The sequence below is a fragment of the Centropristis striata genome, chromosome 17 (genome assembly GCF_030273125.1).
Source record: "Centropristis striata isolate RG_2023a ecotype Rhode Island chromosome 17, C.striata_1.0, whole genome shotgun sequence".
Taxonomy (NCBI): Eukaryota; Metazoa; Chordata; class Actinopteri; order Perciformes; family Serranidae; genus Centropristis; species Centropristis striata.
Genome location: NC_081533.1, coordinates 35,441,626 through 35,455,775, shown reverse-complemented (window position 1 = coordinate 35,455,775; position 14,150 = coordinate 35,441,626). Strand labels below are relative to the sequence as shown.

The window sequence follows — 14,150 nt, the reverse complement described above, 5'->3', positions numbered from 1 at the left end:
TGGTGCGCAGAGAAGGTCAGAGTTACAGTTGTTTCAGAATTCCTTATGGAAAGGAGGCTTCAGAAGGAAGAAGGAGGAGGGGGGCTGGTGGATCCAGGCCTCTGGGACAACTACTGAAGGAGGTCTTTCTGCTCCGGGGGCAGTGGAGAAAGAGAGAGATCAGGGGGACACTGCCCTGTTTTATCAGGGGACCCCATGTGGAGTCACAGGTCTCTTGACCAATGAGTTGGTCTGGGGGTCGTAAACGCCGAGCATTCTGGGAGGGAAGTTCTTCAGAGGACTCTGACCTGTCATTTTGTGAGTTGACTCAGAAAGCTGTTGCATTTAGTCCACAAATGATAAAGTCCACAAATGAACCCAAGATTTACCTGTGGTACGATCCCAACATATTTATACGTGTTTTCCCTACCATTATATAAGAGGGGCGGCCCGCCCCCCTAACGGCACCCCCCGCCCCCCTTGACGATCAAGATAAAAAAAATTTTAACCGCCCACTTTTTAAAAATTGCTAGGACAACAAAAGAAACACTGTTATTGCTCTTTATGGTTTTGATTGCAGTTGTAATGTTTTATTCCAGTTATCAGTTACATAGCAACAGATTCAAAGTTCAGATGTTCACAAAGATACTCTAAGTGAAATTATTTGCTAAACACACACATTTCTATAAAGCAATTATTCTGCTAAACCTGACGACTTTCTACAGGTTTTGAGGGAGACTTTGTTGCTGTTGTTTCACAGTGAAAACAATACAAGACATACAACACAATATTTGTTTTGAGGGAAAGACATAAGCTGTTACTACGATATTTGAACTATCAACTAACAACTGCATTAGCGCCCCGCAGGTCATAAAAAGAGTGAGTTAAGGTCAACAGTCTATCAATGATTTACTGTCACTGTGCAGTCAGAAGAAACAACACTCCATGCAGGTACGTCGTCTTTCGTCTCAATTTATTTTAGGATATTTTGACTAACTTCGATTTGAAGACACAGCACCACTTTTCCAACTATAGAAGTGTGTCTGCAGTCAGAGTTGTGGATTCTGTAGTAATACTACGTTACAATGTTGTAGAAAATCTTTAAAGAAAAACAACTGACGACCAGGTAGATTCGAATAGCAGCCTTGTGCGGGATTTATTTTGCAAGTATCAAAAACAGATGATAGACAAATCCAAAAGTCAGAACAACACTGAGAGAGACAACATTCTGTGTCTCTTTTTATTTTGCAGGTTCGTGTGTCATTGTTTCTGTGTAACCTTGGTTCAACGTCCTGTAATTTCCTGTTATGAAAAACACTTGATATAAGAGCACACTTGGGATTTCCTAAATCAGAGCTGTTCATATCTTAATCAAGCAGAAGTTCCCTGTAACTTGGTCAGATTTCTGTGTGTTTATCAAAACATGTTTGATGCATATTTAAACCACTATATGTCTGATATTTTTATTTTCAAATCAATTCACAACAGATATTTAAGTATATTTTAAAACCTGTGAACAAAGTTGAAACCATCTATGCAATGTATTTTAGATGTTGCTTGCTTGCTTATTGGTTTTGACACCAAACATATAAATATCTGTAATGAAGAAGAAAAAAACCATTGAACAAGCTTGGCAGAATCAAACACTTAAATGTCACTAAAGAACCGTCTTTGTCATATTGTCAACTGGTTTTAATTGTGCCATACACAAACAGTGTTGCATATGAACTCTCCATTAGCAATTACTGAATAATATCAACCATAAAACTTATTCAAGAGTTACTTTTTATTCCAAATTATTATTTTTTTCAGTAAAAATGTATCATTGCTTTGATTTTCAGAACTTTAAGATGCTTCCCCAGAACAACAAGATGCTTCTGTCTCTCCAGTCTCCACTCAGACTCCTCAGTGTTTTGGTTTTCCACCTTCTCCTAACACACTCTTGTAGAGGTAAGGTCACACTGAAGGTCACAGTGAGGCCTCTAATCAGACACAATTACTCAATCATATCTACATGTGCCATTGAATTAAAGTTAAAGATGGCTGTTGAGTGTTTTTGCACATTGGCATTTTAGTTATTTGAACATTTTCCCCTCTGACGGATTTTTTAAAATATATTTTCATGGATTCAAGCACTTGTGTTAAGTTGTTATAAGTAAAAATTGTGTGAATTACAGGTGAAATACATTACAGTTTACATTTTGCAGCAACATTTATTATGAAGGTTGAGCAAGTTATAGGAGCAACATGATCTCACAGAAATCCGTGAAATAGCCACGGATTTCGCTTAACTCAAAATCCGTGGAATAGCCACGGATTCGCTCAAATTTCCGTGAAACTGACACGGATTTCGCTACAATGCAAGTTAATGACATAGTCATATCCCGTGGCTATTCCAACATACAAAGTGATTATGTACATTCACTGAGTGAATATTTGGAAAATAAAACATATATTTCTCGCTAGAAATGTGATCAAAATCCATTTTTATGCAGAAACTAAGTCAAAATATTGATTTTTTCACTAAAAATGAGAGAACTGTCCGCCATGTTTTTTGTTCTGACCGCTGGGACCTTGAAAGTCACGTGACTTGGAACAAACCAATAGCCACGGGATATGACTGTCATTAACTTGCATTGTAGCGAAATCCATGTCAGTTTCACGGAAATTTGAGTGATTCCGTGGCTATTCCACGGATTTTGAGTTAAGCGAAATCCGTGGCTATTTCACGGATTTCTGTGAGACCGGGTTGTATAGGAGACAGCTATAGCTACACATATTCAGCTTGGTACAACCGGTTTTTCATTCCAATATGGTAATAATAGTCTGCAGCCATGCCACAACTCTGCGAGGCCTTAGGCTACTGAAGTAAAGACTGTTTTGTGTTTTCAACTAACTGCTCATATCAATAAGTTAAACATATTCACAATGACTATGTGAATAAGTTGATGTTATCAAGGCTTGTCACAATAGTCAAAAACAGATTTTAAAATGTTTGCATGAATAAATACTGAATAAGTACAGCTGAGGCTGATGGGAATGTCATCCGTTTTCAAGTTATTGCTGACAAACAAACACATTAACATGTTTGCCTGATTGTGGAATTGAAGATGTGGCTAAAAAATGTCTGATGAACCACCTGATCTGGAAGTTATCACACAATTGAATGGACGTTTATCAGCAGTTTCACCATAAGTATCAAGAAAAAGGGTTCACTCTACCTTCTGGTAGGTACAGCTGGTCGTTATTAGCCAATTCAATGGCTGGAGGCTAAAAAATACATGTAAATTAAAGTGAAATTTTAAGGAGGATGATGTAAGTGAAAATAGTAATAGTTGGTATGGTAAAAAGTTGGCACATTGAGTTAAGTGACATGGAACACTGACGCCTGTCTTCTGGGTTTGTTTGACCCAATTTCCACCCTAACAGCATACGTTTTATGCTTTATACTACATTACTCTTGTCCCCCTTTGTCTTCACTCTAATTCTGGTGTCAGTCATAATTAATACTGCTCCTAGAGGCCAACAATGCATATTAGTGTAGGAGGCCATTGAATGAGCTGATTACAACCAGCTGAACCAACTGGAAGGTGAAGAACCCGTAGTTATGGGATTGTAAACCAACTGAATCAGCTGGAAAACTGTGACATAACAGATTCAGTGTCAGGCAACAGATAAAGGGTCTGCCACTATTGGCACACGACCATGATCCACATGGAGCCCTACAGAGATGAGCAACTTTGACTTGTTTCTACAACAGGAAGGAATAAACTGGTCCATTTGTTTCCAGGTCAGTCTCAGTTATTTGGTTCATCTCAGCCAATAGTGGCAAACATTGGTGATGACATCATTTTGCCATGTTACCTGGAGCCTGGGGTGGATGCTTCTGCCATGACGCTGGAGTGGACGAGATCGGACCTGAATCCTATATTCGTCCATGTTCGGCGTTCTGGTCAGGACCTTGCTAGTGCTCAAAACCCATCGTACAGAGGAAGAACTTCAGTGTCTATTGATGAAATGAAGAAGGGAAACATTTCAATGAAAATCTCCAAAGTGAAACCTTCTGATGCGGGGAGATACAAATGCTTCATTCCAAAACTGAATAAAGAGTCTTTCATTCAGCTTGTTGTTGGTAAGTAGACACATGAAGTCTCTACATGATGCTGTTCAGTGTAGTCTGACTGGGAAAATTCAAACGAAAGCTCCCTATATTGGGACATGAGTAGATGTCAGACAGAGAAGACAAAGGAAGTAAATTTTAATTTTTAAATTCATTTAGGTGTTGCCGGTCAATATTTTGCTCACATGCAATCTGCAATATGGTATTGGTTATAAACGTTAGTTGTTGTCCACTTAGAGGGACCAACAAAAGTTGTTTATTAGCATTAACCCTGATGGAAAGATAGACACAGCAACATTTTCATGGTTTAAAAGGGAATGAAAGAAAGAAGAAAGTACAAGTGATGCATGTTTTAAAATGTTCTGTTTTGTACAGGTGCTGTTTCTTCGCCTGCCATTAATTTAGCAGGGATCGATAGAGACAAAGAGGGAGTGGTTCTCCAGTGTGAGTCTTCTGGCTGGTATCCAGAGCCTGAGGTGTTGTGGCTGGACGGTGAGGGAAAGCTCCTCTCTGCTGGACCTACAGAGACAGTCAGAGGTCCTGATGACCTCTATACTGTCAGCAGCAGAGTGACTGTGGAGAAGAGACACAGCAACAGCTTCACCTGTAGAGTCCACCAGAAGGACATTAACCACACCACAGAGACACAAATCACTGTTCCAGGTCAAAATCATACTTTTTATGATAATAATGTTGTTAGTTTCAGTGTTATTTTCATAGAAATTCTGTGTTTTGTGATTTCAGATGATTTCTTTAATGTCCAGTCCAGTCCTGCTCCTCTCGTCACTGGTTTGGCTGTTTGGATCATCATTTTTGTTCTGTTACTTTTACTTTTATTGTGGAAATGGAGACAAAACAAAATCAGTAAGTCACAAGTTAACTGCAGCGCTTTATAAATGCTGTTTTTTTCGGATCTTTTGAGGAATTGATATTATTAGTGAAATGGTGTAAATTAAATTAAATGTGATTGAAATGTTAAATATTGTACAGGTCATGTTTTCAAACAATAATACAATTGTTTTCATTTACAATCAGTGTGTTGTTTTATTTTATACCTGATTTAAACTCATGTCTCATATGCTGTGATTTCCGTATATGAATGTAAATGTTTTTAATAATTTATTTCTACTGCCTCTGTCTCATGGATATAACTGATGAAGGAGAAGAGAAGAAACGCTCTAACACAAAGAGAAGTGAAGATCAGCTTGGCACTGGAGTAGAAATGAAGGCTTTAAATGAAAAAGAGGAAGATAAGAACAAAGTGAGTACAGACATGGATGTGAAGTTTGATCTGAGCAAGAAGGAGAGAAAATCTTTACATCAAGAAACAGAAAAAGAATAAAGAAGGGAACAAAAGCAGCTTTAACAGAAGTTATAACATGTTCTAATATTAGAGGTTCAAGAGAAATGAAACAGAAGAAACAATTCAAGGATGACAAATTATGATACATTTGTGTCACAGTGTGATATCTTCACTAAGCTGCTCTGATAAACTGCATCTTAAATCTCTCCAGGAGGAGCAGCAGAGGAGGAAGGAGGCTGAGGAGGAAGTTCAGACCCTGAAAGAGAAGCTGGAGACACAGAAGAAAGAGGTTCATCTTCACTTTAATAATGATTTCAGTTTCATTATTTATATCAGCCAAAGATCAAACTTGCAGTAGTTTAAAAATAGAGTCATACTAAGACCAGATCCAGGATCTGAGTCCACACTGAGACCAGATAGATTATTGTCTTTTTGCTCATCAAAACTAAACTAAACATAGAGACAAATTTAAGAATATGACCACAATATTTAAAAAAAAAATCATATTTATTAGTTGAATGCATCTTTAACTGCTTCCTTTATTTATTCAGTAAATGCATATTTATTTCTCTTCATCTCTCTGTTGCCAGTTTGAAAATAAATCAGCTGAAGTCCAGCAGCTCAAAGATGAAAAGCAGAGACATGAGAACGAGCTGCAGACTCTGAGGACTGAAAATCAAAAGTTGAAAGATGACCTGGAGACTCTGGAGACCAAATGCAAGGTTACCCTCTTAAAATATAATAGTGATTTTTTCATTTTGGAAGTCACTTTACTCACATGTCTTAACAAAAACAAAACACGATTTGTTCCTTCTCTGAAGTCTGCCTGCATACCTTCCCAGCTGCAGATGAGAAACTACTATTTTCTTGTTCTTCTGTTCATTCTTGTTCAACAGCAAACAATCTACAGACTTCTACGTCCTTCTTTCTAACAGACACCCTTCAGTCTTAATGTCAACATGTTATTACCAACTGGCTAAATAAAACTGCAGCCTAGAGAAACACATTTACATTAGCGTGTTTTAAAATACTGAAGGAAGGACATAATGTTTCAAGCTGAATTTTACTTGTTAAAAAAAGACAAATTGTGGGATACCTTGTTAACAGTGTTGAAGTTTCCATTACTTAGAGTACCCTTTTGGTGTAACTAGTAATATAATGCATTAGTTGTGCAATTTAAGTAATAACTTGTTGACATTTTCAAATTACCATTCTTTTTACTGTTACTGTATTTCTGTGTTCCTTTTGTTGCTTCTAAATCTGAGTGAAAGTGTGTGTGTTATGTCTTTCTCAGCTAGCGGACAGCAAAATGAACCATGAGTATTCCCCAAAGGACCAGAGGCAGGACAGTCCCATGACCAGTCAGGACTCAGCCAAGGGAACCATCAGTGTGGATGACGTCGACCCAATGGGCAAATATATCTGTCTAATGAACAAGTCCAACGAGGTAATTTTGCTGTTAACAAAGTGTATCCAGTAGTGCTCCAAATGGGACACTCCAACCAGCTAATGACAACACTGATAGAACAAAAACCCACATTATAATTTTTGGAAATGTGTTCTGTCAAAAGAGGATTGCCTATGAAACTCCACTAGATATGTTTATGTATATGTAGACTGCCAAACTCCATGAGCCAACACTAACAAATGAAATCACATACAGTTAAACTACCAATGGTGATTTGTGATCTTTGTCTCATCCCCCTTCTTCTCGACTATTTCTCTACACAGGACCAACTACTGACAGACTGGGAGTTATACATACAAGTCAACTACAGAAAACCACTTATACACAAATTTGACAACTGTGATCAGCTCTGGGCTGGAGGATCCAGGACAGTGAGTTTGTCCTAATTTTATTGTTAACCACGTTTCATTTTATTGTATGCTGTCAACTTATTGGTTTAACTGTTACCCTAATCCTACTTGAAGACATTTGTAAGTAAAGTTAGCTGTTTTCAGATCTGATCTTCAGATTTTAATGTCCAAAACAATCTGTCCCCTGCCCAGTTCAAGTGGAACCAGAAATTCTGGGATGCTGGAGACCAGCTGCTGGTCACCCTCTACAGCGACACTGGAGAGGTCTGACATCACTTTACATCACACACCTGACACACACACTATATGTCCAAAATGTTGTGGACACATACATCTGCTCACTTACTTTAGTGTACTTTTATCTAGATTAGTTTGTTATGGGTCCAAAGTTCTTAGTTCCAATCAAAGGAAATCTTAAGACAGCAGAAAACATGGTATTTTAGACAAACAGTGCTCTTTAAACTCTGTATCAGTAGTTTTGGGGAGACCCTTTTACTGTTTACCATAAAAATGTTTCCATCTCCAAAAATAAATGTTTTTTCTCGGTTTGGTAAAGAACTTGAACTTTGGAATTGCTGCCTGTGCCCAGACCCATCTTTGATAACATGATAACATGATTTACCTTTATAAAAGAGACTTGAACTAGACCAAATCATAGTGATACAGTGCGGCTGAATTCTGTGTGTATGTGCATGTATTTGTGTGTTGCCTTTCAGCTAAAAGCTCACAAAATGCTGGAGCTTGAGGACTTTAAGAGTATCACCCTGGAGCAGGACAGTCGCAGTCAGGATTCAGCCGAGGGAACCATCGATGTGGATAACGTTAACCTGATTGGCAAATATGTCCGTCTCATCATCAAGTCCAAAAAGGTAATTTTTTATTCATGTGTGGATGAATACTGTAAGTACTATATGAACATGAACAGTAAGTTTTATTGCTGAACATTAACTAAATGTATCCAATAGTACCACAAATGGGACATCCAAACAAAACTAATAACCTGCTGAAAGAAACTTAGAAAGGTTGAGGAGGATAAAGTCTGTTACAGTTTAAGGAAACAACTACTGATAAAACCAAAATTACCAGTATTAGAGTATAAGAATTTATCAGATAATGTAGACTGCCGAATTTGATGGATACTGAATTTTGTTTCTCAGAAAATAAAACATATGTTTCCTCTTGTAACCATGGTTCTCTGAGCAAAAAGACTATCTCTCCAACCAGTTTTATGTTTTTTCTGAACGCTGACTGACCCATGTGATGTGGACTCAGGTGATGTGGATAATTTTTTAAGACATAAAGTGTGCAAAATTATCTTCACGTCAACCTGCTGTCATGGAAATGATCAGTGTGGGTGTGGGGTACAGGTGCTTTTATGTTGTGTACAGCCATCTCATCTGTGGTTTGTCTTAAAGAATGACCCAACAAATGGAATCACATAATCTAAAACTACGACTGATCATGGTGAATTGTTTTATTTTTGTCTCATCCCTTTCCTCCTCAACAATTACTCTCACACAGCTCCAACAACTGAGAGGCTGGAAATTACATTTGATGTTCAAAAACAACAAAACAATCAAACACACATTGGAGGATTGTTATCTCGACCAGGGAGATACTTTGACTGTGAGTATGTCTTCATTTCTCAACTTGTGTTTTTCAAGTGGTTTTGTTTTCTTTCTTTACTTCTGTCTTTTCTTGTTCAACTGTTACTCTAATCCTACTTTAAGTAGTGTTAGCTGTTTTCAGATGTGATCTTCATATATTAATGTCAAAAGCAATCTCTCTAATGATAGGTGAAGTTGAGACTAACATCTTTGGATGCTGAAGACCAACTGAATGCTGTAGACCACCTGCAGGTCATTCTCTACAGCGACACTGGAAAGGTCTGACATCACCTCACATCTCACACCTGACAAACACTATTTATATATAGCTATATATAGCTAAAAGTATGTGGACATACACACAACTGTACTTCAGTGTATTTCTATCTAGATTTGTTTTTTTTCCAGTTTGCTCAAAGTCCTCAGTTCCAATAAAAGGAAATCTTAATACTGCAACAGTGTTTTGTAAACCCTGTATCAACAGTTTGGGGATCATAATAATAATGTTTATATGTTGAAAGACAGCTCTAAAAAGAATTGGTTTTTCTCAGTTGGTGAAGAACTTAATCTTTGGAAATACTGTGCTGTTTCCTGGCTCCTAAATGTTGGACCTATAGAAAAGCAACCCAGACCGAACATATAGCCCACATGATTACATTATTTAGTTTATGAACAAGAAAGACCTGAACTGAAGCGGACCAAAGCAGAATGACATCCAATCATTGGAGTGCTGAAGATAATTAGACCTGATCCAAAATGTGGTTCAACCTGAACAGACACCAAGGGGCGGCTGTGGCTCAGTTGGTAGAGGGGGTCCCCCCCAACCGAAGGGTTGGTGGTTCGGTCCCTGACTGTCGCAGCCTACATGTCAATATCCTTGAGCAAGATACTGAACCTCAAATTGCTCCCGATGCTGCGTTCATCGGTGTGTGAATGAATGCCCAATGGTGGCAGGTGGCAGCATTTAGGGTAGTGTCGTGGCAATTTTGACAACTGCACTAAGTTAGTGGGTGAGCTGGCCAAAAACAAAGCACTCAATACTCTGTTCAGCAAGTTTTATTAGCACATCCGTGTTCCATACACCGCACAATTCCGAATGACTCTTTCACAATACAACAAAGTCCCATACACCGCTTGACTTATATCTGTTGTATTTCCCAGCATTGATTCTTTAGTAAGTCTCAATGTGGCCCTATCTTCCTGCCCTAAACATCACATCAGGACAGAGCCCACTGGTCAACACGTTCCCCTCTCTCATGGTGTTATCATTGTTAAGTTCACAGAGTCAGTTCCCACAATGCCTTGTGTCTTGAATATCAAGTAGGTTGCCACCTACCTCATGTCCCACCATGCAGGAAACACCAAATTTCCTTCACAGTAGCCTCTGCCACCAGTGTGAATGTGTGTATGAATGAGCACAGTCTGTAGTGTAAAGCGCTTTGAGTGGTCGCAAAGCGACTAGAAAAGCGCTATATAAATATATTTGTATATATATATATATATATATATATGCGGATGCTTCCCTAAACGGTGCAACCTGCCACTATTTGGAATTCATTCACACACTGATGAACGCAGCATCGGGAGCTGCGACGGTATCGACGGTATCGACGGTATCGACGGGATCAAACCACCAACCCTACGGTTGGGGGGCAACCCACTCTACCAACTGAGCCACAGCCGCCCTTCATACATTTGGCCATATATTTTTATAAGTATTAATTATTAACCCAACTGTCATACATACTTCTGTTTTAGGTTCACTACAACAACAGTAACAACCTTCCTTTCTCTATCATCAACAGAAAATGTTCAAGAGTGACTATAAAAGGAAGCCTCCTGCAGTGAAAGATCCTCCGACTGAAGCAACTTTAATCTCCCCGAAGAAAGCTGATAAACACTAAAAATGACACTGTGAAATATCAAAAAATTTAACTGAAACAAAGGATACAATTAAGCTCAAAATCAAAACGTGAACGAAAGCAACCAAAACATTTTTTAATGGATTAATTATTGATGATAAAAATTATGTTTTTTCTTCTTTGAGGTGCAAAGTAAGTAACACATGTACCTTTACAGGCATCATGTCAGTTATATTCTGGATAGAGAGCTCAGTGGTTCCCTTTATTGTCAGAATTGTATTGTATTGTTTATTTAGTGTAGAATTTCCTACTCCATTTTTCTAAAATAAAAAACAAGATAAATACATGTTTGATTTTAACCCTGTGGAACTCCGGTCCATGACCTGATGTTTATTTTTAACAATATTTCCTTTGAAAAATGTAACTTACAAATTTGTTTTTTTTATTTGAGCTTTGAGATGTAATTTCACAATGTATGAGTGAAGACAATTTTGTATATATAGATATTTGTTCATTGCTTTTGCTAAATCAGTCAAAAAACTTTTGTCAACTTCGAACACTCAATATTTTTTTTTATTTACATAATAAAAAACATTTTACATAAGAGACGAACAACAACAAAAATCTGGTCAGGAATGTTGAAATGCCACTTTGAAAAAACTTTTTTTTTCTTTGTAAATAAATGCTGTTGTCCTTAAATGATCTTGTGTTTGATAAAAAAGTTTGTCCATCAAAATAATGGATTTATGTTCAGAGTCGTGAGGAGGTAAAATGATGAAGCACTTCACATGAGAAAAAAAAACTGTTTTTCTTTTTCTGGTTCTGCTTCTCATCATCATCTCACTGTGGGCGTTAACCACTGGTCTGCAGTCACGTTAGCCGCTCGTCTACATACATTCTTTATATATATTATACATGTGGTTTGTGTTTGAGAAGCTCAAATTATCACCAGCATCTGTCGAGTCTAAAACAAAACACACAACAACATTTACTGAGAACAGTCAGCTCGCCTTTTAAAAATAACTTAATGCATCAGTTAGTACCTCTGTGGTTTTTAACCTTACTGTCTGAGAGTCTCACAGCCACTGAAAGAATACACATGCAACTATTTTTGTGTAACTGTGAGTTTCCCACAGTGAAGCAGTCCCACCAGCAGCAGCAGCAGAGCCACCATCACTATGGTGAACACAGTCCTCAAGAGGAGGAGGAGATAAATGGAGTGATCCGAGGAGGGACGAGTCTCTCTGTGAAGAGCTGCAAAGACAAGAGAACATATCTGCTCAGCAGTCTCTTCTCATGAACATTTTCATACGATTTTGTATGAAATATTTAGTAATGAGGTTGATGTGATATCCAAAAAAATCAGTTTTTTAAACATGTCACGAACACTTGTGACTGTTTCACACTCTGAAACACTGCCATACGGAACAACTTAAGGTTAGGCAACAAAACCAAAGGTCAAAGGTCAGGAAAAACAACAGGGTTCACCTTAAAATAACTACTTACATAGAGAAATGCTGAATAGTGTTACAGCAGTGACATGAAACATGAGTAAAAAAGTTTCAAACAGGACATGATCTCTGGTTTACTGGGGTAATTAACTAAATTTGGGGGTTTGCTACGAAATTCATGTCTCTACTTTTCTTAGGGATAACTAACAACATTTTACTGTATAAGAACAGCCAGAGCTGCAACAACACCATGACAGTATCATTAGGATGTAACAGGTTGTCTCTGGACTTGATCCTCACACTATGCATACTAACATTACTTTTAGTTATTTGCATTTTAAACAATGTAATAAATACCTTGAATAATCAGCCAGCTCTCTGGTGACTCTCCACCATCAGAGATGCTGCACTTGTAGAGTCCTTCATCAGACTTGGACACACTGTTGATGGTTGTGTTCCCTGTAGAGCTGCTGCTGATGAGGCGGCCATCTTTGTAGAAATCAGCTGTAAATTTGGTAGATATGGTTTTGTTCCTGCAGCTCAGAGTCACTTTGTTTCCTTCTTTCACAGACCGGACAGGACTCTCCAGGATCACAGAACCTGCTGAAAAATAAATATTTCAATATATTTTTCTGAAATTTGGAAGGTAGATGGTACAATTGATATCAGGTTAATGTCATCATAAAAGAAGCAAAGGCTTTTTATAGAATGTTTAACGTACCAGTGACAGCGATGTTGACGCTGCTGCTCCTCTCTCCTCCTTCAGTCTCACACCAGTACTCTCCAGCGTCTCCATGATAGGCTCTTGGGATCCTGCAGGATTGTACCGGTGTTCTCTGATCACATTCTGAAATAAACTCCTCAATATTTCTGATTCCTCTCAACTGAGCAGAGCCATCAAGACCCTCACAGTGAAAAGAGACGGACTCATATTTAAAGACCTGCAGTTTGTCTGGAACAATACGGAAATCTGCATCTGGAACAGAAAAAAACAAAATATACATCTCTGCAAATATCAGTGTTATGAAAACGAACCCATGTTTCTTGGATTCTTCCTACGGTCTGTACTTGTCGGGTGGCTCAAGGCTCCGCAGGTGTCTGAGCTGAAGGAGTTTTTGGTAAACTTCTATGATTTTGTTTGGTTTCGACTGAATCAGATGTTGTGGTTCAGTCACAGGCATGAAGAATATATAAAATATATAGAAATCACCAGTACTCTCACTGATGGTCTTGTTTGCTTACGTAAGTGATGTCGAGGCATCTGTGTTAAATGGAAACTTTTTAATCGCGAAAACTCCTTGTAGATGTTTTCAATACAATGTTTGTCTTTGGATTGATTATGATTTGAAGAGGAACAATATACAATGCAAAAATGAATGAAAAATAATTGTATATATTCAGTGCTACTTACAGATGTTCTGAACTTGTTGACCAAGCAGAATGAAAACAATCATCACTGGATAGATAAAGGAAACAGAGTTTATATCACCCATTGACTCATTTACTTTATACACACAGAGTACATATAGAGGAATATGTAAACCTTTAAAGAAAGAAACATTAGACTCAGTACTCACACAGTCTGAAGCAGAGAGCTGTGACCTCCATGCTGTCTTGCTGCTGACTGAGCATCAGACAGAAAAGGAGCTGAAGTTTCATGTCGTTGACAACTTCCTCTTCCTGTTCAGTTTAATTCTGAGGTTGATACAAAAGCTGAGGTCAGACTCTCTGACAGCAGTGTGGTGCCGTGGGGACATGTCTCCACCACTTTTTTATGACTGTTCTCAAAAATAGCTTGCACTAAGAAATGTCTACTAAAAAGTACTAAAAAAAGTAGGCACACTTTATGCTGCACTTGGGCTAATGGACTGAAGAAGGTTTTTTAAATATTATTAAATATTATTAAATTAAAAAAACCAAACAACTCTTACCACAACAAACCATATTATTCTACGTCATTCAGGGCTGGACTGGCCATCTGGCATACCGGGCAAATGCCAGGTGGGCCGG

At 38.1% G+C, this 14,150-nt stretch overlaps 3 protein-coding genes across 3 annotated transcripts; 2 read left to right on the top strand and 1 right to left on the bottom strand.

Annotated features, from left to right (window-relative positions):
- Nucleotides 1-924: 924 nt before the first annotated feature.
- LOC131989328 (butyrophilin subfamily 1 member A1-like) lies at nt 925-6,334 on the top strand. The gene is made up of 7 exons (XM_059354519.1): nt 925-930; nt 3,799-4,111; nt 4,475-4,762; nt 4,844-4,896; nt 5,614-5,691; nt 5,993-6,124; nt 6,299-6,334. The coding sequence occupies exons 1-7, from the start codon at nt 925-927 to the stop codon at nt 6,332-6,334; spliced, it is 906 nt and encodes a 301-aa protein (XP_059210502.1).
- A 403-nt stretch (nt 6,335-6,737) lies between these two features.
- On the top strand, nt 6,738-11,358 carry LOC131989144 (uncharacterized). Its single transcript, XM_059354343.1, has 7 exons — nt 6,738-6,849; nt 7,134-7,241; nt 7,413-7,484; nt 7,937-8,089; nt 8,742-8,846; nt 9,017-9,106; nt 10,633-11,358. Exons 1-7 carry the CDS (start codon nt 6,757-6,759, stop codon nt 10,729-10,731), a joined length of 720 nt encoding a protein of 239 aa, XP_059210326.1. The 5' UTR covers nt 6,738-6,756; the 3' UTR covers nt 10,732-11,358.
- Nucleotides 11,359-11,626: 268 nt separating this feature from the next.
- On the bottom strand, nt 11,627-13,799 carry LOC131989327 (high affinity immunoglobulin gamma Fc receptor I-like). Its single transcript, XM_059354518.1, has 5 exons — nt 13,718-13,799; nt 12,862-13,116; nt 12,498-12,743; nt 11,840-11,943; nt 11,627-11,653 (listed from the first exon to the last, which is right to left on the bottom strand). The coding sequence occupies exons 1-5, from the start codon at nt 13,797-13,799 to the stop codon at nt 11,627-11,629; spliced, it is 714 nt and encodes a 237-aa protein (XP_059210501.1).
- Between the last annotated feature and the right edge of the window lie 351 nt (nt 13,800-14,150).